Below are 24,058 nucleotides of genomic sequence, written 5' to 3'. Positions count from 1 at the left end.
TGTTTCTGTGCTGCTCCAGAAAACAGGTTCTCCAGGAGTTGCTTCACAGAATTGACGTAGTCCTGCTATGGGCAGCACAAAGTTGCACGTGGTAAGACTAGATGGACCAAGCAGACGTCTGCAAAGGTGTCTGCAGCACACGCCCTGCTGTCAGGATGTTGACAGTGACTATGATAAACTACGAGACACTGGAGAAGCTCTAATAGCAGGAAATAATGCCTTTGGGTTACATTTGATTGAATAGTCGGTTAGGTGAGACTTAATACAGGTCTCAGATGATGAGCGCTTATTTCTCAACCAAAGATTTCTTCTGTGGTTTTTTGGTGTGGGCTGGTTGAGGTTTTTTCCTGCTCTGGGTAAATAACTAAATTTCCCAAACTTGCCAGAGTTTCCTGTGGGTAAATGGGGCGTGCTTTTTTGCCTTTTTTTTTTAATGTGTTTTAAACCTTCCTGTTACTAGAGTTCTGATGAGTCAGTGTCAACTAATATGTCTGTATACCATCGTTCTGAGGCCTTTATGTAAATTAAACAATTGCTTTAAAACAGCTGCATGTGTTAAAACAGCAACATGTAATTTCTCTCCTTCTGATCCCCCAGATTGCTGTGGATATTAAAGCAGCAAAGCGAGAACTAACAAAAGCCAGAACTGTCTTACAAATGGATGAACTCAAATGCCGCAAGCGTGTTTTGCGAAGACTGGGGTTTGCCACATCTTCAGATGTTATTGAGATGAAAGGACGGGTTGCTTGTGAAATCAGCAGGTAATTGGTTTCTGTGCAGTCGTTATTGTCATGAGTATGCACTTTAGTGTCCTCACTGAAATTAGCATGTCGTGTTTATGTTTTAAAGTTCTGAGACCATTAGAAAAAAGATTTTTCATAGACTTTGTGTTATAAAGGAAATAAATTGATTGAAGCAATAAAGATAGCAACTTAAGGATAAAATACAATAGATTTTAAAACTAAAACATGGACATGAAAATGCCAAAACAGTGGCTATTTTCTTAGGCAGCTTAGGCAGTAGTGTGAGGTATCACTTAATATTGTACGTTACATGAGAGGATGGTCTCAAGTTTCTATGGTTCCACTTCCCAGGACTCTCGGTAGAGAGTCACTCACAAACAAGGTTGTAACGGTGATTGTCAGCAATTAACCAAGTTACTCACAGGTTTGGAATACACCTTAATTGCTTCCATAGGGCTGTTGGAACAAATCTATGGAACTGATGCTTTTTACTGTAATACATTTAGCAGGTACATATATATTGAAACATATTATAAAGATTCCACAGAAACTCACAAATCAGACTTTAATACTTCAGAGTGTAACTCAGATTTTGATAGAATTATGTATTTTTAAAAGTTACAGAAACTGCTGTACTCCTTGCCTTACAGATACTCTGAAAGATGCTACGTGTATTTATTTGATATCTAGTAACTGTTTTCCCCTGCAAAATTTTATAGCAAATGGGAAAGCTGAATCAGAATTTTATCAACTTCCTGACTTTCGGGAACTGTTTGCTGATGAGTTACACTTTTCTTTGTAAAAAAAAATCTACTTGCTTTTCCTCATTCTGTGTATTTGTCTGATAAACTCCAAAAACAAAGAGGCAGTCTTAACAATAATTTGATGTTTTCTCCAACTGATAAGTTTGGATTTTTTGTCCGCATCATGCACGTCCTTTCATGATTCATGGCTGAATCTTTATTCTACAAGTAAATTGAAGCAAGTTTGTTCTTCTGTTCAGAATCTTGGAAATACCCAGTTGAATCTTCTCTGAGCAGCAGCAATACCAATTTTAGTCCTTTTCGTAAGCTGCCTAACTCTCTGATTCATTTCAATTTCTTGGCATCCTGTCTGGTAAAAACCAACTAAAGCAACTGTTAATACTAACTTTCTATGAACTATCACAAGAGGTTCTTTGTAGTTCAGTAAGAGCTTTTAGTTTCTTTAAAATACTGTCTCACTCTCATCCCCCTTAAAAAATTAGCATTTGGAGTTCCCATCAGAAAAATTAATAAGCTGTTATTTCTTACCTATATCTATTTGCTTTACAAAACACATTAATACTACTTGATTTAAAAATTACATTTTAGTAAGTCCCTAAGCTTTCTTCTGTTTCTCTTCATTTTAGTGCTGATGAACTACTACTGACAGAAATGATGTTTAATGGTCTCTTCAGTGACTTATCTGCAGAACAGGCAACGGCACTACTAAGCTGTTTTGTATTTCAAGAGAACGTGAGTTACTTCTTCAGGTCATGAATTCTAGACATTCCTGTCTACCAACAATATTGTTCTTAATCCAGTTCCAGAAATTGGTGGTAACAGTACACGCCATTTACTGTGACATCCCAGAAGTTGTGCAAAATTGCAGTCCTTGTAGTGAATCCACAACTGTTTTCCTCCTCATGCAATGAAGCAATATTAATAGATTCTCAGCATACACACACGCACACACACTCCCCCTTATAATTTAAAATGTGGAACAATTATTTCAAAAAAGAAGCTTAACAACGTCTGCTTCTACACTCTGGGGTGAGGGTATCTTTAATTCTGGGACATGCCCGTGTTATGTTATTTGGACAGTGCTCTTGACCTATTGATGGAAATGTCAGTGCCACATGGAACTGATACCAAAAAAGCTGTTAAAAACATTTGCTTTTTATATTCTTAAAGAAAAGCTTGTAACAGTTAAAGTAGTAAACAATCTGCATTTTGGCAGTTCACAACTATGGAACAGCTAAACGGAGTTTTGGAAGTGTTCAGGAAACAGGTGCTTTTTTGATACTGTTGGCATACTGTACAGGAAGATTTGTTTTTTGATTGAGCAACAAGTACTTGGGGAATTCAGTAAATTTTAGCGTTTGGTAACAGGTTTGAGAAGTCATTGGAATAATTTAGGTTGGCACAAGCATGCACTGAACTTCTATTTTTGCATTTAAGTTGGTGTAGAGCAAATGCACGGGAGCGCATGAGATTATTTAATGTCTTCTTTTTCAGTCCAGTGAAATGCCAAAATTGACAGAGCAGTTGGCAGGACCACTTCGGCAAATGCAGGTAATCTGTCCATTAGAAATCTGTCTGAGCTCCAGGTTAACGTTAACATGAGTAAAGTGTGTGAGTAAAGCATAACAAGCGCACGGTGAAGACTTGATTTTGGATCATCAGTGAGTTTGGCTGGCAGTGCTTACATGCGGTTTTGCCACATGGTGTGTAATAATGGGTTATCTTGTTTGCAATAAATCTTTATGCTAATTTAGAACATGCCTTTAAAAACTTTTATAAGCTTGCTTACTACACTCTTAAGTTGTTAGTGCAGGCAAGCTTAATAATGTAAACAGTGGTTTATTTTCTGATCCTGAATAATTTCACACTAAAAAAGAAACCTCATCCTGTGTGCAGTACCTAACAATATGCAAGCATTTCCACTGGTTAAACACTTAATCTGTTTAAGCATATTATAAATTTAAAATATTTTATTTTAAAGGAGTGTGCGAAAAGAATCGCCAAGGTGTCAGCAGAAGCAAAACTGGAAATTGATGAAGAAAATTACTTAAATTCTTTCAGACCAAACCTAATGGATGTTGTGTATACATGGGCAAATGGAGCCAACTTTGCTCACATCTGCAAAATGACTGATGTCTTTGAAGGTATGTTCATCAGTTCTTCTTTTGGAGCTGCGAGATGGTAAATCCATAACGCAGAATGGTAATTGTGAATGTAATAGATCCCCAAATCTATTAACTCAGATGTATTCAAGTATCTGCATGGCTGAAACCCAGTGGGAAAAAACTGTTTACTGTGTATGTTAATTTATAGTTACACTGCTGATAATTTAGAATCTACAGAAGACTTTCTGAAAGGCTACATTTAAAAAACTTTCTATAAAACTCCGAAATCCTAAGTATTGCAACAAAAGGTAATGCTTACCTTTGCTAGTTAAAGGGAAAAATACCACAATCCATATGCTTCCTATTAAGAAGTACATGTGCATGTCCCCATTACAGTTAAGTTTTATTCACTTGGTAAACTGAAGGTTCCTCCTGCTGTCTTAATGATGATGGAAGTGAGAGGTGGTAACAAAGGCTCTGTTTTGGATGGTTCATCACAGCAGTGCAATGGAGAGATTTGAAAAGCCTAGATATAACGTGTCACTTGGGGTAATTTGGTTCCTAAAACTGGAGTACTACAAAACGCACTTTGAGGAAGGATCCTTAGTTTTCATTATTTTATAAGTAGGATGACTTAAAGCCCAGATACTTTTTGAAAAGATAAACCATCCATTTGAAGATCAAACCAGAATGAAAAACCTAATTTCATCTTTCACCAGTTATGTTGAAAGTTGTGAAGAACAGTAGGATGGATGCACCAGTCCTACAAGTCTGTGTGCAATGAATATTTGAAAATCCTTTTTGAAGGTGTTACTTCACTGCTATCTTGCTTCTCTCAAATGCTGTTTTCTTGTTTGTATGTACACAGTTGCAAATGGGAGCCCTTTAAAACAAAGGAATTCATGCACTTCCATAATCCAGTGCTTAGACCCAGGAACTTTCTAAAGCAGGTTGCCTGCAAGCAACAGGAATCCTGGCAGTCTTGATTCTCCATTCGGCACATTCCTTCTGTTGCAGTGGCTGAGCCACACCTCTGCTGTAGAGGCACCGTCAGCAGAGGGAACGCAGAAGGAGAAGCCGTAGCTGACTTACGTTTCTACGTTGGCGCTTGACTGTTCAGGGTACACAGAGCAGTAATGTTTTCCACTTACCGTGTTTTGGCTACGGCTAGTCGGTCAGCTCTGTCCTAGTCAACAGTGCTAGCTCCCTCGGGATTAGATCTTACGGGCCTATTTTGAGACGTTCACCTCCTGTGGCTGGGGTTGATGCGTGAGTCTTTCTTTAACTTTTATTAGCCTGGCTTTCTGTGCATGGTCCAAAAGGAAGGAAAGGACTTGCGCTGCCAGTTACGCTTACCTTAAATACAGCGTGGTGTTGCTACGTCCCAGGGGAGTTTACTCTCATTAGCCAAGTTGCTATAGTGATTTCAAAGAAATTAAAAACCAGAATACAAAACACCCCCCCAAAAAAAAACCCCAAACAACAAACCAAAAACCACAGCATCCTTATTTTGATCTTAGGTGCAATTTGTCCTTTTAGCTATTAGTGCTTTCTGTCTTAATTTTGATAGAGTTTGTTACCATGAGGTACATCATGGTGGCTTATTAAAGCTCTAAAAGCAGGTATATTTTCCTCTTTGCCTTTTGGGCAATGTGGCATTAGCAATAGTGAGTTGCTGCTATTACAGGGAGTCTCAGCTTCACTGTTGTGCACCAATTTTAGTAATGAGGCAGGGAGTGCATTGGAAGCCACCACTTTTTTTAAACTAGTTTCTGTCACTCCCTGCCCCCCTCCCAAGTTTAGGAAGAGTGCTCTCTGAAAGGCTGTGCTCTTCGTGAGCAAGAGACCAGCATTCTGTCCTGTGCTGTCATCCAGGCTAACAGGCACTAACAGAACTTCTCTAGGCAGAAGGCTTGAGGCGATGGCATGTTTCCACTCTCACACGCCTGGAGATAGATGGTGTTCTGCTCTTTCATTAGTATTGGTGGTGAAGTGTCTGAAACCTCTTTTGGGTGCACTTAAGAATAGCGTGAAAGCTTGTAGTGGGGGTAAGTAAATGGCTGTCTGTTCAGGTTGCAGCATAAGCCTGAGTTGATAGGAGAGCAAGCGGACTTGCCAGATTGGAGCAGTGTTGATTGGCCAATGAAAATGAATTGTCATTAAGCTGAAATGTACGTGTTGGGAAGAAACAGAAAGCAGAGACCCTTTTTAAAGCTGTAGAGAAGAATGGTAAACTGAGCTAAGTATCCTATTAATCAGTTGCAGATCGAGTGTTTAATTTTGTGGAAGTATAGACAATAGTCATTTATTCCAAAACTGCAGGTTTTTCATGCACAAAGAAAAGTATGTCTGCACCAACCCCAGCTCCGCTGCCTGTAAATGAGTGCTCTCTGGAGCGGTCGTCAGGGTTGGCCTGGTAAATGGAGACAAGCGGGATCTTTGAGAGCGGAGCCAGGGCCTGCCACTGCACAGGGTGGCTGTGCGCGGGGAGCTGCCCACCGGTCACTTGCCTTGGCTTTGTGCTTTGTGTCAAATAGACAACGTGTGGGGTTTCTCACGTCACATCACTGCAACAGGTTTTACAGATTGCTGCCCTCACACAGGCTGTTCTTGCGCTAGAAGCTGATGTGGCCTACTGGTACCATGCTATTTTTTTTTTTAGGAGAGAAGTGTTATTTTACTTTTCTTAACTTCTCAGTTTCACAACAGCTTTGTAGAATAGTCTCTTCATATAGAAAGTTTTCTCCAGATACTGTGCCTTGTCTAGCACTAGTATTTCATCGGACCTTAGAAAGGCCATCTAGTCCAACCCCCCTGCAGTGAGCAGGGACGTCTTCCACTGGATCGGGTTGCACAGAGCCCTGTCCAACCTGACCTGGAATGTTTCCAGGGTAGGGGCATCTACCACCTCTCCAGGAAACCTCTTCCAGTGTTTCACCACCCTCATTGTAAAAAATTTCTTCCTTAGATCTAGTCTTCTCTTTTAGTTTAAAGCCATTACCCCTTGTCTTGTCTCTACAGGTCCTATTAAAAAGCCTGTCCCAGTCTTTCCTATAAGCCCCCTTTAAGTATTGGAAGGCTGCAGTAAGGTCTCCCCCCCAGCCTTCTCCAGGCTCAGCAGCCCCAACTCTCTCAGCCTTTCCTCACAGCAGAGCTGCTCCAGCCCTCGGATCGTTTTGGTGGCCTCCTCTGGCACGGCTCCAACAGCTCCATCTCTTTCCTGTGCTGAGGGCTCCAGAGCTGGACACAGGACTCCAGATGGGCTCTCACCAGAGTGGAGCAGAGGGGCAGAATCCCCTCCCTCGACCTGCTGGCCACGCTGCTTGTGGTGCAGCCTGGGATACGGTTGGCTTTTTGGGCTGTGAGTGCACATTGCCAGCTCATGTTCAGCTTTTCATCCACCAGTGCCCCCAAGTCCTTCTTGGCAGGGCTGCTCTCAATCCTTTCATCCCGTATTTACCCTGTGACAATTATTTTACACACAGCAGGTTTGACTGTAGGTGTAAGGTGATGCTGGAGGAAATGACCAAACTGTGTACTGTTTGCCTGCTGCTAGAAGAGCAGAAGCATTAGGGTGATTTTGTGAAACTTGTTACCATGACCTGGGCTGAGCTGAGAAGTACATTAAAAGAGGAGATAAACACGTAACAACCTTCAGTGGGTTATTACACTGCAGGCACTGTGTCAAGACTGAGCTTGCACGCATTACTGTAAGCGCGCACCCGGGTGGCAGAGTGGGCCATAGACTCTTGAGTGGCACAGGAGTGGTAAGTCAGCCCACTTACTGTCTCACTGGTTATGCCAACTCAAGAACTGAGGGCTATCAAAAAAAGGAAAAAAACAGTGTGGTTGTTCTTGAAGTAGCAATCTCGTGAGTGCCCCAAACCCATACAGTTTTTGAAGCAAGTCTTCACAAGTACTTGAAGGAAAAACCGACTGAGAATTACTAAATAGCGCAGAAAATCCTCTGAGTAAGTATTAGAGGCTGTGGAAATACTAGAAGAAAATAAGAACAGGACAAGCTTTTGGAGATAGCTTCAAGAAAATGCCTGATGGAGAAATTAAAATTACTATTAAACAGAAACCAGGCTTACGACATATGGCTGTTCGTGCCATTAGCTTCTAGATAAATTGAAGAGGGTTGGAGAAGGAACTATTGCTTTGGTCCAAAGTGGGCTCGAGCAACTGAATTATGCAGTGACATGATGAGACAGGGGCTACAGAGTTTTCCCTCACTCTTTTTATACAGGTAGCATAATTCGTTGCATGAGGAGGCTAGAAGAATTGCTTCGGCAGATGTGCCAGGCTGCAAAAGCCATTGGAAACACAGAGTTGGAAAATAAGTTTGCAGAGGGTATGTATTTCACTTCCACGGGATAAGAAGCAATTCTAGAAAGCAAGGTGGGGGCCAGGGGCCTGGAGGATCATTTGGGAACATGAGCTTCTGGGATTGACTTCATGGTAAACAGCATCACTGCTGTCCTTCCAGGTAACATCTGCGTTACAAAGTTTGACTTAGAGAGGTAGTGTTTTGGTGCACACTGCCAGTTTAACAAAGTTTATGACTGAAAATGGATGAAGACTTGTGACACTTAACTGCAACCTATTACATGCCTGTAACTGTACTTAAAATAGTGATTGTGTCAGTAATGACTGCTGGATATTAATACAGTTTTCCTTTTTAATAGGGATTACAAAAATCAAGAGAGATATTGTGTTTGCTGCAAGCCTTTACCTGTAACAGAAGGTAACTTCTAAAAACAGTACTAGATTCATATTTTGGAACAAGTTCATCAGGTTCACATGATACTTCTGTCTCAAGTCATTATTTCCTTTAATGGTGTGTATTTAAACCACAGTTATTTCAACAAGGCATGTACAAACAGCAGTGTATGCAATATAACTGTTACCATGTTTTCAATAAAAATTTACAATTTGAATAGCTTTTTTCTTGTAAGCAAGAGCTTGAACCAACAGAAATTTGAAGTTTAGATATACAATATAACTGTGGTAGGTGTTACTATATACAGGTAAAGTGAGCATCCAAGAGCAGCAGCAGTCCCTTAAAGGCATTTACTTATATTACATAGACTTGTGAAATTGTATTCCTTTCAGAGAGCAAGACAGGTGAGGTGGGTCATTCTTCATGGTTGATGGTTGCTGCCAAAGTGATTTCCATTTGTTGGAGTCTCATGTAGGGTTGTATGGGAATCTTCTTTCGGTTGAAATGTACATCCTCTCACTTTGAAGAAGTCGGACACATACACAACCTACATGAACAAATTAGTGTTAAGCTGCTGCACTTGTAAGTCTTTGAAGCAATGTGTAATGCTTTTGCAGAAGGTTAATTCGACAACCAAAGCTAATAAAACTGAGTAAAGTTTGAACGGAGTAAAACATTAGAAGATTGCTAGGAAGTCTCATATAAAATTCTGGCATCTGTTCTTCTGTTAGCATTCTCTCCAGCTATCTCCCCCCATTGACCACTGATGGTTTAAGCCAAATTCAAGGTTTGTGTGCTACCTCCCTGCTCTAACTTCCTTACCAGGACCTGCTTCATTACAATAGCTGTAGTTTGGGTAACTCTAAGAGAAGGAGCAAGATACGCCTGCTGAGGGACACATGGCAGGCATGGTTAAATTATTCTGTAATTTGTTTAGAACAGGACAGGAGAGCTTGTGCTTTAGCTGGTGAAGAGGGTTCAATAGTTAGTAACTATTACTCTCTGGAGTGTGACTCTCACTTGCATTTCTTTAAAAGCCAATTAAACCAAGCTTGGATTCCTCTCCTTGGCAAGGTTCAGAGGAGCTCACTGCCCAATATGTGTGTCACCCACAGCTCCAGCAGCTGTAAGGCCCACCCTACCTATGTTACCCTCTCCTGCATTCCTTTGAACATCCCACCTCACTTCCTTCACACCTAGCGACTGTGAGACAGGTGCCTTCATCCCGTTCTGCAGCTCGCTCTCTTCCCGCCACCCACTTCACACCAACTCGTACTAGTAGATGTGCTGGGTACCGTGCTGCATGAAGTGCCATAAACAGAAGCCTTCTCTCACAATTGCTTCCCTGCCTGCACCACCCCCTTCCCTCCCACTGCAACCCTGAGAACTGCAGCACACAGTTCAGGGCAGCAGGGGAAACTGTCTGACAGCTGGCTGATGGCCCCGCACACCACATACCCGCTGAGCTGCAGCTCCTGTGTAATGCTGGATTCACTCAACTCCATTTGCAGCTGCTGCCCCAGCATGCTCTTACCTCAGATTTCTGCTTCTGAACTCTTCCATTCTTTCCAATAAGGGCTTGTTTTGGGGGGTTTTATTCCTAAAAATAATTTCCTCACCTTCCAATTCTGTTCACTGTAATGCCACCTTCTACTCATTCTTGTATTACCGGGTATCTCTTAAGATACCCTCTAACTCACCCACCACCCTTCACTAAACTTGCTGTCTAATAAAAGTGCCCTCAGTTCTTCAGTGCCTGATGTTTCTCGTTCCCTGCTCTCCTTTTCTTAGAAAATGAGATGATAGTACAAAACTGAGGGGTAGGATTATGTTTGAGTCAACATGCAGCCATTTAGTAACAGTTAATGCAGTATGTAGGGTTTCCCAGAGCTGTTCCAAGATTTGATCATTGATAGCAACAAGTAAACAAATCTCTGTCTTGACATGAACTATACCCTTCTGACTTTCAGCTGAGAAAGTGTTTTTTTTCTTGGAGGGGGTTCTCCCAGGTGAGCCTCAGTTCTGGGTAACTTACTTCTTCAGTATGACCTCAGTGAGCTGATGTCTCTGAACTAGAAGTCTCTCTGATCTGTCCCTTCCAGTGGATATCAACCACAGCACATTCTGGCAACAGTCAGCATAATTGCTGCCACCAAGTCAGCCAGGCCTACAGCTCTAAGTTTAGCTGATTCTCTGTTCCTTGGGATAGCTTTTCACTCACCCGTACAGCTCAGCTTTCCTTGCTGGTTGTTGCGAACACCCTTTTAGCACTCAAAATGCACACAAGAAACGGGCAAGGGCTTTAGTTTCCCATCAGACTGAAGAAACAGGCTGTGTAAGCTGGCAGACACTTCCAAGCTGTCCTCATCCCTAAAGGCCTTTTTTTTTTGCCCTGCTTACCTTGCACACAGTTCTCTGCTATTGTACTTGAGATTTAGAATTTGGCTAGAAGCAGAAGGTATGGTTATGCAGAGGCCCACATGGTTTTGTGGTTGACCATTTCCATCTCAGTTATTTGACAAGCTCTCAGGCCAGGACAATTTCATGTCGTCTAACAGCTGAAACAGCCACTTATCTCATCATTGGCCCGGAGTCCGCTATTGCTACACCCAGTTCACAGAGTTGTCTCTCCTGTCCAGCAATTTTCAGAGCTTTCCTCTGAACACAGCCTGCAATTCTAAGGTGCTGTTTGGGTTTAAAAACACCCCACCACCCCCTGGGAATTACTTACAATGAGCACGGCTACCATTGCTCCCTGGATGAGTCCTGTTAAAACGTCACTCCAGTGATGTTTGTAATCAGAAACACGCGAGAGACCCACATAGATGGAGGCAGCAATAAGACCAAATTGTAGAGTAGGACGTACGAGTCTTGCCCAGTCTCCTTTCATTCTGGCCTGAAGGTAAAGCTAAAAGGAAATGAAAAATCGTTATAAAATCTAGTAATAAAATACAGAAGCAGTAATCATGTAAAACTGTGTTGGGTCTGTTTAAAGAGTTGAGTTGAAATTCATGTGCAGAGATGTGATAATGTCCACAAGTGTTCCATGTGCTGTATGCTGAGGCAGAGTTTGATGGTCAGTGTTGGTCTTTATGTTTTGTATAGAACTACGTAACACAGATACTTGCTGTATTTGTACCAGTGTGACAAATGGCTATTTTCAGGGTAAAGGTACTGGTAATACCAGAGCCACTTAAGGCTTAGAAAGAATCCAGTGGAAGTCAACCAGTATTTTACTCCTCCATTTACTATAGGTAAGTGTTATGCAACAAAAAAGAAAAAGCTGGCAACTGGCCAAATTTACAGTCCTCCAAATATGGGGAGACCCACTTTGCTCTGAGCAGGAAGACCATTTACACCTTTACTAAAAGCTTACAGTACGTACTATACATAGAGCTGACAAGTTTTTAACTTTATTCTCAAATGCCAGTCACCTTTAATATCATCCACCAGCTATAGCCAAGTGTCAGAACTAGTGATCTAATAACGGCTGATAACATCTAGGATCCCATTCCTTGGTTTTCACTGATGTGTTTCACTGAACTCCATCTGTTCCTAGTCCTTTTCAGCTGTGTATTAGCCATGCTACCACTCTGCTAAGGAAGTGGGTGCGTGCAGTTCCCATGCTGCTTCTCTCCCCTCGGCTCCATTTATGTCCTGTGTATGTATACGTTTGGTGCATTATCTCAAATTCACAGTACTGACCTCTCTTACTTTCCCATCTAATCTAAGACTCTGTTTTTGTCTCTTTCCCTGGTCTGTCTATGACAGAGACCTCTTATTTCAGCTGTAAGAGGAGCTTCTCCAAATCCACCCTGTAAACATCACTGAATTTATTCTGGAACTTGTTCCTATCACCAAAAAAGGCACCACAGTATTTATGGAGAACAACAATAGAGTTGGAAGTTATATTTAACATTTCAAGTATATCTTTTCAGTACCATCTAGGAACTTCAGGTAGAGCACAGAACCTTAATTGACAGTCTTTCAGAATCGTAGGAGGTATCTAAAACAGAGTCTTCAGGCACTAAACTTCTGGTAAATCACTGCACTGCCAGCTGCAAAAGCCATGGCTACCTTTTAGAAGCATTACATTTACAATGTAAATACAGGCATAGAGCATGCACTGTAGATCCAATAGTGCTACTTTCCAAAGTTAAACGTTTGGGGAATGTTTGGTTGGTTTCTCTGAGTAACTTGCTCATAATTTTGGCATGCTGACTTCTTCAGCTATAAATGGACATCAAAAAGATGAAGCCTATCCATAACCAGTTTTCTTTAATAGAGAGGTCAGGGTAAAATCAGACTCAGAAGCAGCTACAGCTAAGCCTGAACTGGAAAATCATTTTTTCCCACTCAAGTGGTGGGCACTGCATATTTCTGGGGACCTGAATTTAACCATTAGGGGAAAATACTGCTCAGTCATGAAGATCAGGTGTCATACACACAGTTCCTTTAACAAAAGTAATGTCTTATACTAATGCTACATCTGGATTTACCAACACTACACCAGAATCCTACCCGAGTGCCAAATGGCACAGAGGTGGGTCCAAGGAGCACATGCTGGTAGCCTATAAAGAGCTGGCTGATGATTCAATATTGGCTGTTCTTTCTTTTTCCCTGTTCCCACTACATTCTGCTTAAGACAGCTAAAAATACGTTGCTGTAATAGTGTTTTTCCATGTAGGCATTTCTGATAGTTGGCAAATACGTATAGTCGTATTAGAAAGAAAAAGGGTTATGCAACTGCAGATAGGTGGGAAACCAGGTTTACTTCTGAACAGAGGAAGAAAATGATGCAACCCACATAAAAATCAAACTTCAAAAGATACCAGCCCACAACACGATTGACAAATAAAAAATAGTCTTTGAATCGCCCATTAACAGCATGGATTCAGATTTTCTTTCTGCTTGACAAAGCATCAAGCAAGAAACTTTGATTTAACATCTATGTGAAGACTTAATTTCCATACCAAGAGCAATCTCCAGTTGTAGAGATGATCTGGAGCTGCCTTATCACCTGCAGACCACGTGCAGTTGGCTGCAGGCTTCATCAGTTTTAGGTGCTTCTTCAGACCACCAGCTCCAGTAGCTGTAAAGGAAACGCCCAAAGCCTGCCCTGCACCTTCCACCAGCAGAGGTATTTATATTATTGGAAAACGAAGTGTGAGATGGGTGAGAAATCATACCACAGATAAGTGTCAGTGTGAAGTGTTTGATTTCAGAAGTAGCAGCTGTTCTTCTGGTTACAATTCCTTTTTTCTGTTGTTTTTTTTTTTTGTTGTCGTTGTTGTTCAGTTGAGGGCAATTGCTTATGAACCAGCTGCTGCCGTGGCAAATTCCATGTTATTTTTAAGCAGGTAACTTCAAACCGACAATGCTTTTGACAGGCTCAAGCAGTCATGCTCCCCTGCAAAGATTCTTCCAACTATCACAACAGCGACGTGTCTGGGCTGAGAGGCCAGCAGCACCACACAGGAAAACAAAGCAGCCGAACAGAGGAAGGAGCTTTTGCCCTATAATTCCATTAAATATAAACCAAGGTTGATACCAGCAGTATGCCCAGGAGTCCTTTACACAGTATTAGTCCTTACACAGCATTACATGCACGACCCAGAGAGGTCCTGGTGTTATGCTGCATTAACACTTGCTGCTATTTTGGCCCTGTTGCCTGTTCACAGAACCCCTCCTGATATGCATGGCATGCCTCAGCTTCTTCTGCTCCTCTCTGAAGTCATTTACAGTGCAGGCTTAAAGAAGGGAAATGGAAGCAAATCCCTCCCTGTCTCCCCACCCAAGGCTCTTTGCTGGAAAGGAATAAGCTTTACAAGTAAAGCTGGTGATCTGCAGAAGCAGCAGGAGCTTCAGGAAACGTCTGCTTAATGCTGCTGTAAAGCCCGCTACCAGCATTCCACCTGTTGCTGAGAAAGACATCTGTGAGTGAGTGAACAGTGTGGGAGTGCCCAGAGCTGTGCCAGCAGCAGCGCGCTCCTGTCGGTGACAGCGATTTGACCACAGCAGCTCCCCTGCCACCCTGCTCCTGAGCACCTGGGCTGACCGCCCCGTAGTATCATTCACCTACCATCTATCTCTTTTCACTTCTCCATCCTGCTGCGTCTCATGTTTGTCCTTTTTAAAGTGCACAGATAGATTTCCCAAGCTTTCTTGTAATGGGATTAAATAATCCATCTTTTTTCCCTGCTAGCTAATGCTTACTCTAATGAAACTATGCTCTCTACACCACACACATCCTGAACACAAGTTTCTTCTTAATCTATGGTCTAGTACTTCATTTCTAAAAATACACTCAGGAATGAAGAGAAACTCACAGCCACTTTGTGGCTTCTTGCAAGAAGCCACAGACACAAATGGAAGGCTTTTTGCAACTGCAGAATTATTTGCTCCTCTTAACGTTTCTAGCATAGCTTTCAAGTATTTGCTCTTCCACCAAAGCAGTAATACACACACACATGCCTGCCTGCCTAATTCTAAAGTACACAGACTTCTGTTTCCTAGATGGACTTTCAGAGGTGTAACCACGCAGCTTCACAAGAAAATTTCCTAACAGCTAGTATCTCACATCCCCACCTTAAGGGCACAAAACTACTTTAAACCTACCAAAACCTACTCACTCCACTAACCAAGGTCATATTTCAGTTATTTAGTTTCAACACTTAAAAATTCTTGGTCATTTTTCATTCAATACCTTCTCAGCTTTTTTCCAAAATCCTATTATACAAAAATTGTGCACTGCAAAATGTTCTGCCTGTTAAGGTATGGGAAATCCTCCTGCACTTTCAGTCCTCCTTCAAGAATGGAAGCCAAGCGTAAGAAAGTTTTGGGGGCTTTTCCCCTCACCCAGGAAGAATTTGACTTCTATCAATTGATTTGGTCTGTCACTTTCAGAAAATGGATTTTCTTCAATAGGACTTTATGTTTCCTGGTATCAAAAGGCCCTAGTAATTGTATTTCCTACAGGTGTCCCATTCTGTCCTAAGGAACAGAAGCACACTTTCCCTTTGGAGATGTAGCTATTTTCCCTCTTCCTATTGTCTCCTTACTTCTAATATACTCACAGCATCATGAACTTAATAGCAAAACAGAGAGAAAACTCCTTTGCGACACAGGGAAATGAGAACACTTCTCAGCTTGGCTGAGTATAAGTAGTAAAAGTCTGGAGAAGAAACAAAAGTGCAGAAAGGCAGTTTTCTTATGAAATAAGCCCTCCTTTGAGAGACCACAAGTTTTGGGACAGAGCAAGTAAATGGTATTTACTTAGCTTAGCATTTACCATTAGTCATGTCTAGCTTTGGTTTCATGTTATCTGCCTGAGCACGAAGAAAAAGCCCTATGGCATTACCGTTTTGCTCTTAACAGGCACAAGATCCTACTGTAGTTAAAATTAGTATTTGGATCAATTACTGACTACAGTTAGGAAAGCTCATACTTTGCAGCAAGTCTGCTAAGCCAAAAAGTCCCAAGAGCCACAGTGGCCAGCGCTGTGGAAATCCACCATAAAGATTCTTCCTGAACCAAGAAGTTCTGAAATAGTAATGCACAGGCCACCTCAAGTGTGTGTGCACATGTGTGTGGTCGGCTTTGGGATTTCAGGGGCGGAGGGAGGGGATATGGAGGTACTGTGCTTTGCTGGTTTTGTTAATGAGGCAGGGGTGGAAGGAAGAAGGGAAAGCACGGGAGGCACCAGTGTTTGAAAGTCTTGACAAAAAAGACAGCCTCAGGGTAACTAATATGATAAAAGATAGGGCAAATTCTCCAGGAGACCTGGGGTTGGGAATAAACACTGAGAAACCAGGCACGTTTACAGGAGAGGAAAATTCAATTTCTGTGCCTATGCCAAGTACATCCTTACAGGACAATCCTCCTGCTCCCAAGACCGTGAAGTCTTCTATTAGCAAGCCGAGTAGGTGCACAGAGCACCAGAGTAACTATACCCACCCTCCACCAGTAGATCGGCATCACTGCCTTTCTGTGAAGAGCAGGGACTCCACTAACTGCAGCACTACACACTCCTACAATACACACTTTGCGCCCGAGTATCTTTGATACAAACAGTTACTCAAACAAGATCCTCCAAGAGAATGAAAGAGACAAGAGATTCACCCCCGATCTTGTATAATGCTAGAAAGCAACAGAAAACGAGTGTTCAGACAGATGCCCTGCCATCTTCTTGTTCCAATTCTGCTCAACAATCCAGCAGTACAGGCCAAGACACCTCTGCCCTGCTCAGAGGAGGCAACAGGGAAGAAAAAAGCCCCCTTCGGAGATCTTTCAAGCTTTCTGCTTCTTCTGTGAGGGACTGCAAAATAGCTCTTCCCTTTCTGCATGTTACAGAAAACTTAAGAGATTCCTTTGTACAAAAGCTGGTTTGTATAAAAGCTATTATTGAAATAGCTTTGTAGAAAAGCTATTAATTATATTGCAGCTAGCACAAACTCCGGAATTCCTGGAAGTGTAAGAGATCCAGGACACAGTTTAAAAATTGCTGTTCTGAGCACAAAACAATGGCCAAGAGCTGCAAGATGTACTGAGAAATAACCTATCATATACAATCTTGTGTTTATGCAAATATTACATTGAAGTGTAACAGCTTGTTTTATACCTGTAAGCACTGTAGCTATGAATAAATGCAGAGCTCTAGGCATCACCCAACAAGACACTGCCTGCAAACCAGAAATAAATGCGCAGTCTGGTTCATGTGAAACTTGATGTTAATATGGATAAAGCCTATGCCATGAAAATTTTAAACGTAAATGGGCTCACATCCAAACAGAAAACTGTATTACAAAAGCACTACAGAGATGTAGCAGAATTCATGAGTCAGCCATGAGCTAGAGTTCTCAAAAGGAGGAAAAAAAAGAAGAAAAAAAGCAACTTCAAATTTTAAGTTTATTTTGCCTTTTTAATGAGATCTCCTCCTTTTCTTAACAAATATGTATTTATGATCCCTGGGATACTGCAATATTATCCATTCTTTAGTTTTATTTTGATTGGGCAGAAAACAAAAAGAGGCAACATTTCAGGATTAACTTTTCCCCTTCCAGTGAAGGAAAAGGCTATAGGTCTGGAGTCAGTTCAAGGTGGAGGCGTTACCTGGACTGCTGTTCCAAGGGATGGTCTATCCCTTTCACTACCTAGCCATGTGTTACTGTTGACTCCCCTGTGCCAGCCCTTGAATAGCCCTACGGTGAGCTGGTACAGGGAACTGATCCATTGAACAGCTGAATTAAGGGGGAAAAAGTGACCAGACTAGGGAGAAGAGGCAGAATATGTACTAGTCTGGCCTCTTGAAGATAGCTGCGTGCTGCTGTCAAAAGGCAGCTTAAGTGCAAGAGCTGCCTCCTATGCAATGGGGAAAAATCCTGTCCGTTACTAGTAATAGCCCAACTCCCAATTCAGTATCAGAAGTACAATCAATCTATTCTGTGCAGACATTTCCCACTGGACAAGTAACATTTTTGGGGTTTTTTAATCCTCCACCCTCAGCTTGGCTGTACATTGCAGAAATAATTGTTTATTGACATAATTTTACCATAAAGCAGGATAAACAATAACATTTTATTCCATTGCTAACACTTGGCTCCTTTCTGATGCGAAAAAAACCTAAAAGTGTTCTTTCTACTTGGAGTAGGTCTTTTTCTGTTTTATCCACCAAGTTACAGAAACCGTTGCTAGAAGAACATAAGCACTGCAAGGTATTCCTTTCAATTCAGCCACACAAGAGCCAATTCACAATAATCTCGTCACTACTCACAGCCGTAACTCCCAAACAAACTATGGAGAAGTCATTTTGCTTTATTTACTTACTATTTGAAAGTCTAAACACCACTATTGAAAGAATACTAGGACTGCATACAAAGTAAAGCACAAGTGTCTCCATACTTGAGCCTCACAGTATGACCAGTTACCCTTTATTTCTTCATAAGATGCTTGGTACTACCCACACCTACAGCCAAAACAAAACATTTTCAGTAACAAATGTCTTTTCATTGGGTTTTGAAGACTAGGTACTCCTCAGCTTTCATGTGGGCAGGAACACATTAAAGACTGTTCTGTAGCTTTAGTCAGTAGCATTTGGGAAAGTAAAGAAATACTGCCATGCGAACAGACATACCCAAAATACTGCGTGCTAAAGGCTCTTACTTGGGTACTGTTTCACTTAACCTCTGATCCCAACACAAACAATTAAAGTGAGAGATTTCAAGAGCAAAGCTTGATAGGCACATTTAGGAGCGCGAGTACAAAAAGCAGCCTAAACCCCACTTTCACTTGTGTTTAGCCGATGATCCCTCTGCAACAGAAGGCTGTCAGCCCAGCTCACTGCATTCCCAGCCGTGCTCTCGTTCTCGCCTGTAATTCCCGGTATCCTCAGACACACAAGATGTTCTTTCCCAATGAACTGGGGGAGAGCTTGAAGGCCACTCAAGTTACACCATGCGAAGATTCATCATCCCCTTTCGTCCCAAGCCTAAGCAACACAAATGCGTTGCCATCCCCAGAATAGCAGGGCAGCCCGGCCAGGTTTCTGCAGCCCTGTTCTTCATCCCAGATGAGGTGCAGGCAGGGAAGGGCCCAGGCCAGCTGCAGCCAAGGCCGACTCCATTACAGCAACCCGATCCCCGGGGCCACGCTCACTTCTGCCAACTGCAGCAGCTGCAGTGGGGTCATTCTCCCTACTGAAGACAGCATGCATTTAGCATTTAATTTACAATAGCCTTCAGATATAAGTTAAAAAAAAAATCAAGTTGAAGCAAAGTTTCTGATTAACTGCAACATCCGCCCCTCAAGGGAAGGTGCTAGTTTGTTTGTGTGGACCTGGCTACAAGAAGTGTTCAACAACACTCACCCTCCTCCCATTCTCCAAGCCAAGATAAAACAGATTTGTTGATACAGCAGAGATCACGCCAGCTGTTTAACTACAACAGCAAAAGAGCAGCAGGAGGAGGGGACACCTGAGACAATCTGGGATCCAGCATCTCTTGTTAGGTCACTGGGTTCCCACATGCTGTTGTTGGTCAAACTCCATCTGATTTACACATAAAGCTGCTGTTGGCAAAACCATCCCAGAGATAACGGCTCTGTCCAGACCCAAACTGATCCACCTAGCTCAGCCAAATGCATATTAAAATACATTCTCCACCACAACTTCCTGGCCTGACAGTCTGCAAGCAGATTTTCTCTGTGGTTTCACTCATTCCACACATCAGTGAGTTGGAAACTAGAAGAAATCCTAAGCCTAACCTGGAAGTAGGCTGAAAACCCAGGCCTTGAACCAGTCCAGCTAGAAACAACGGCTTTTATAGGTACATGGCAACATAACATCCAGTTAAAAATGCAGCAGTTCTCTGCTTGAAGAATAATAAGTGATATACACTACTCCTTATTTAAATAGGTAGATTATATAAACTAATTAACATCTCCTAAAGTTACTGAAAACCCACACATTTCCATCATATCATCAGTCTTTTAGAATTTGTTAGGTAAATGTTTTATGAAAAAGAATTAATGCATTCTTCTCCTTACTCTGCAGATGAGCAAACCTCCTTTCTCAATGGCAAGTGCCACAGTGATTTGCAGTAGCCACTGCCCTTGCTTTTTTTTAATGCCATGTAGTCATATAGAGCAAGCTACATGAGATCAGTAAGTAGAGATTTTGCACATGAGCACAGTGACAATTCAAACATGGTAAAAAAATGTAGATTCATTACAGTGTGCTGTAGAAGGCTTTAAGCAGGAATTAGCTTAATGAGGCTGCTATCAATTATGGAAACATCTAAGTTAATACGGTATCACAGACTCACTCCTTTTATTTAGATAACCTTTAAAAACTTAGGTTCCGTGCATGTGGAAGTCAAGACAGACAGTATTGAGTAACTATAAATGCTAGGAAGGGAGCAAAGGTTATTTGTGTCGTCCCAGAAAGACACGAGCCCAACTTACACACCAAGTAAGTATTTCCATTCCTGAAGTTAAAAGTTTAGCTCTGCTCTCCAACACTGGCCCACAAACCAAAAGATGAACTAAAGAGAAACACTTCAAAACCCCAGATATGTGCTTGCTTGGCCTATTCATTTTGAACAGCTCATGTGGCATGATATGCTTTCATGATTCTTTACCCTCTTCTTAAATTCAAGGTATGTATTTTCAATTTGCAATTCTAAGCTCTTCAGCTTCTATCCTTCTCTTCTGAACTAAATCCCACATTTTTTTCTATATGCTCCTGAAGCAAGACAACGAGAGACCATCTAGATAAAATCCCTGCTTCCAGGGTAATGAAGCCCCCAGAATATGAAGATATTTAAGTCACAACATCCCTAAGAGATGAACTTTTATAAACACACCCACCCAGCAGCACCTACAGCTTGTAGTTTTTGTCAACAACTTCCTTCACATTAAATATAAAGCCTGAGCTGTTAGGCTTTCCACGTACTGCCCTCACTACAAGATGGGACACGCAGCACAGGATTACAGTACCATGGGATAAAGCCCTGGAGGGAAGAGGGGCCCAGGAAAGCTGGTGAATATTCAAGGGTCACCTCCTCCAAGCTCAGGAGCGATGCATCCCAACAAAGAGGAAGTCAGGCAAAAACACCAGGAGGCCTGCATGGATGAACAAGGAGCTCCTGGATAAACACAAACACAAAAACGAAGCCACCAGAGGGTGGAAGCAAGTACAGGTAGCCTGGGAGGAATGCAGAGAATTGTCTGAGCAGCCAGGGATCAGGGGCAACAAGAAAAGCTTCTGTAGGTACATCGGTGATAAAAGGAAGGCTAGGGAAAATGTGGGCCCTCTCAGGAAGGAAACAGAAGACCTGGTTACCTGGAATATGGAGAAGGCTGAGTTACTTGACGAGTTTTTTGCCTCAGTCTTCACAGGCAAGTGCTCCAGCCACACTGCTCAAGTCACAGACTTGGCAAAGGCAGGGACTGGGAGAATGAAGAACTGCCCACTGTAGGACAAGATCAGGTTCAAGACCATCTAAGCAAGCTGAAGGTGCGCAAGTCCATGCGACCTGATGAGATGCATCCACGGGTCCTGAGGGAAGTGGCAGATGAAGGCGCTAAGCTACTGCCCATCATATCTGAGAAGTCGTGGCAGTCCGCTGAAGCTCCCACTGACTGGAAAAGTGGAAACAAAACCCCCATGTTTATAAAGGGAAAAAAGGAAAACCTGGGGAACTACAGGCCAGTCAGTCTCACCTCTGTCTGGCAAGATCATGGAGCAGATCCTCCTGAAAACTACGCTAAGGCACATGGAAAATAAGGAGGTGATTGGTGACAGGCAACATGGCTTCACTAAGGGCAAATTGTGCTTGACAGATCTGGTGGCCTTCTACAATGGGGTTACTGCATTGGTGGATAAGGCAAGAGCAATGGCTGTCATGTACCTGGCCTTGAGCAAAGCATGTGACACTGTCCCGCACGACATCCTTGTCTCTAAATTGGAGAGACGTGGATCTGATGGATGGACCACTCAGTGGATAAGCAAATGGCTGGATGGTTGCACTCAGAGTTGTGGCCAATGACTTGATGTCCAAGTGGAGACCAATGATGAGTGGCATTCCTCAGGGATCAGTATTGGGACTGGTGCTGTTTGACATCTTTGTTGGTGACACGGACAGTGGGACTGAGTGCACCCTTGGCAAGTTTGCCAACACCACCAACCTATGTGGTGTGCAGTCGACACGCTGGAGGGGAGGGATGCCATCCAGAGGGACCCTGACAGGCTTGAAAGGTGGGCCTGTGTGAACCTCATGACATGCAACAAGGCCAAAAAGCCAACGATATCCTGGGCAAAACGAAGCATTGCCAGCAGGTCGAAGGAGGGGATTCTGCCCTTCTGCTCCACTCTGGTGAGAGCCCACCTGGAGTCCTGCATCCAGCTCTGGAGCCCTCAGCACAGAAAGACATGGAGCTGTTGGAGCGGGGCCAGAGGAGGGCCACCAAAATGATCCGAGGGCTGGAGCACCTCTGCTGTGAGGAAAGGCTGAGAGAGTTGGGGCTGTTCAGCCTCCAGAAGAGAAAGCTCCAGGGAGACCTTACTGCAGTCTTCCAGTACTTACAGAAGACCTACAGGAAAGCTGGAGAGGGACTTTTTACAAGGGCATTTAGTGATAGGACAGGGGTAATGGCTTTAAACTAAAGGAGGGTAGATTTAGATTAGATATAAGGAAGAAATTCATTACTGTGAGGGTGGTGAGGCACTGGCACAGGTTGCCCAGAGAAACTGTGGCTGCCCCCTCCCTGGCAGTGTTCAAGGCCAGGTTGGATGGAGCTCTGAGCAACCTGGTCTGGTGGAAGGTGTCCCTGCCTATGGCAAGGGCGTTGGGACTATACGATCTTTAAGGCCACTTCCAACCAAACCATTCCATGATTTTATGATTATCTTTACAATTGTGTTTTTTTTCCCCTCCCAATACCTGTGAAGCCATGCAGTCAGAACTGCGATACCACAGTTCCCACTGAGACTTGTGGAATTCCTCATGTCACTAAAGGTTTACCGCACCTAAAACATTTGAAAGTGCTGATGAACCACCACATGCCCATTTTAAATCAATGACTTGCAAGTGCACAGAACAGAAAACAGTTACAATTTCACTTGTTTGTAATTCAGCAATTCTGCTTTAAGTAACTGAAGCTGCAGAAGTATTTCACTACATTGCCCAGTATTTTGCAGAATGGCTTCACTTAAGCCACACACTTTAAGCATTTCACAGCTGCAGTGTTTGTGCTGTCTGTGGCAGAGATCACTTCCTCTTTGATTCCCCCAAAACGTTCCCTCGCTTTTAAAATGCATAACTTAAGACAGTACATGTGTTCAGCAAGCGACATTTAAGAGTATGCTTTCTGTAGTATGCACACATGGCAGACTCCTCCAGTCTCTCCAGAAACCAGCATGCTCGTGTCTGGTTATGATTAATACTGCCTGTGAGTTATGCCACACATTAACAATTCTGTCCTGTCCATGACTCAGTCTGCACGGCGGAGTAAGGGTGCAAAGAGCAGATGAAGCCAGCATCGGAGTTCAGCTAACAAACAGGTTAAGAAGTGCCATGGGTTTGGTTTAGAGCCAACAGCAGCACTCTGCCCTGCCACGTGGGCCAGGGCAAGGCTTAAAAAGCTGTTTTCCTCACCTTCCTGCAGCAGCTGTCTGCTTGAAGACTTCTGTACAGTTTTTACATTTTAAAAATACTTTTTACATTTTTTAAAAATACTTTTTAAAAAACCCCAATAAGACCATATTCAATGTAAAGGTTGGCATGCAGTAATGCTCTGTTAATCAGCAAGGTGAAAGCATCCTGCGCAGGAGTCATTACCCTTCTTCTGGTGCCTCTACAAAGGCCTCCCAACAGTTTCTGGATTAATAATCTTATTACAGGGCAGAAGACAGTAGAAGTCTAATCTCCACAAAGCATCTTAGTTGTACTGGGCAATAGCTCAGCCAGAGACATGACAAGAAACTGAGGTGCAGGAATAGGTGAAGAAGAATGCCTTCTCCAGCCAGGGTTCTGGTTACTCATTGACAAGTTTACCAAATAGCACACTGATCTCCAATGAAACACTTGCCGTTTAACTCTTAACATGACATTTGTTAAAGACAGCCATACCCCTCTAGTTTAAGGGAGCCAAGTAAAACCATGCTGTCATGCAGTTACTACAGAACTGGAAGAACACAAGGACAGTTTCTGTAGCAGCTCGCTGAGC

The 24,058-nt window shown here is 42.7% G+C and overlaps 2 protein-coding genes across 5 annotated transcripts in view; one reads left to right on the top strand and one right to left on the bottom strand.

The window, feature by feature from the left end:
- MTREX (Mtr4 exosome RNA helicase) overlaps window positions 1–8,552 on the top strand; it is a 52,078-nt gene extending 43,526 nt beyond the window's left edge. For both annotated transcript variants that reach the window (XM_075447345.1, XM_075447344.1), the window contains exons 22-27: window positions 598–761; window positions 2,134–2,239; window positions 3,002–3,058; window positions 3,489–3,651; window positions 7,862–7,966; window positions 8,301–8,552. In XM_075447345.1, the coding sequence (XP_075303460.1) occupies window positions 598–761; window positions 2,134–2,239; window positions 3,002–3,058; window positions 3,489–3,651; window positions 7,862–7,966; window positions 8,301–8,353 (648 nt within the window). In that variant the 3' untranslated portion in view covers window positions 8,354–8,552. The remainder of the gene's footprint in view (window positions 1–597; window positions 762–2,133; window positions 2,240–3,001; window positions 3,059–3,488; window positions 3,652–7,861; window positions 7,967–8,300) is intronic.
- The window catches only part of PLPP1 (phospholipid phosphatase 1), a 69,760-nt gene continuing 53,977 nt past the window's right edge, over window positions 8,276–24,058 (bottom strand). For all 3 annotated transcript variants that reach the window (XM_075447346.1, XM_075447348.1, XM_075447347.1), the window contains 2 exons: window positions 11,067–11,243; window positions 8,276–8,882 (listed from right to left, as the gene is read on the bottom strand). In XM_075447346.1, coding sequence (XP_075303461.1) covers window positions 8,757–8,882; window positions 11,067–11,243 — 303 coding nt within the window. In that variant the 3' untranslated portion in view covers window positions 8,276–8,756. The remainder of the gene's footprint in view (window positions 8,883–11,066; window positions 11,244–24,058) is intronic.

Source organism: Opisthocomus hoazin, chromosome Z, assembly GCF_030867145.1.
Source record: "Opisthocomus hoazin isolate bOpiHoa1 chromosome Z, bOpiHoa1.hap1, whole genome shotgun sequence".
Classification (NCBI taxonomy): domain Eukaryota; kingdom Metazoa; phylum Chordata; class Aves; order Opisthocomiformes; family Opisthocomidae; genus Opisthocomus; species Opisthocomus hoazin.
This window is presented reverse-complemented; position numbering and strand designations above follow the sequence as displayed.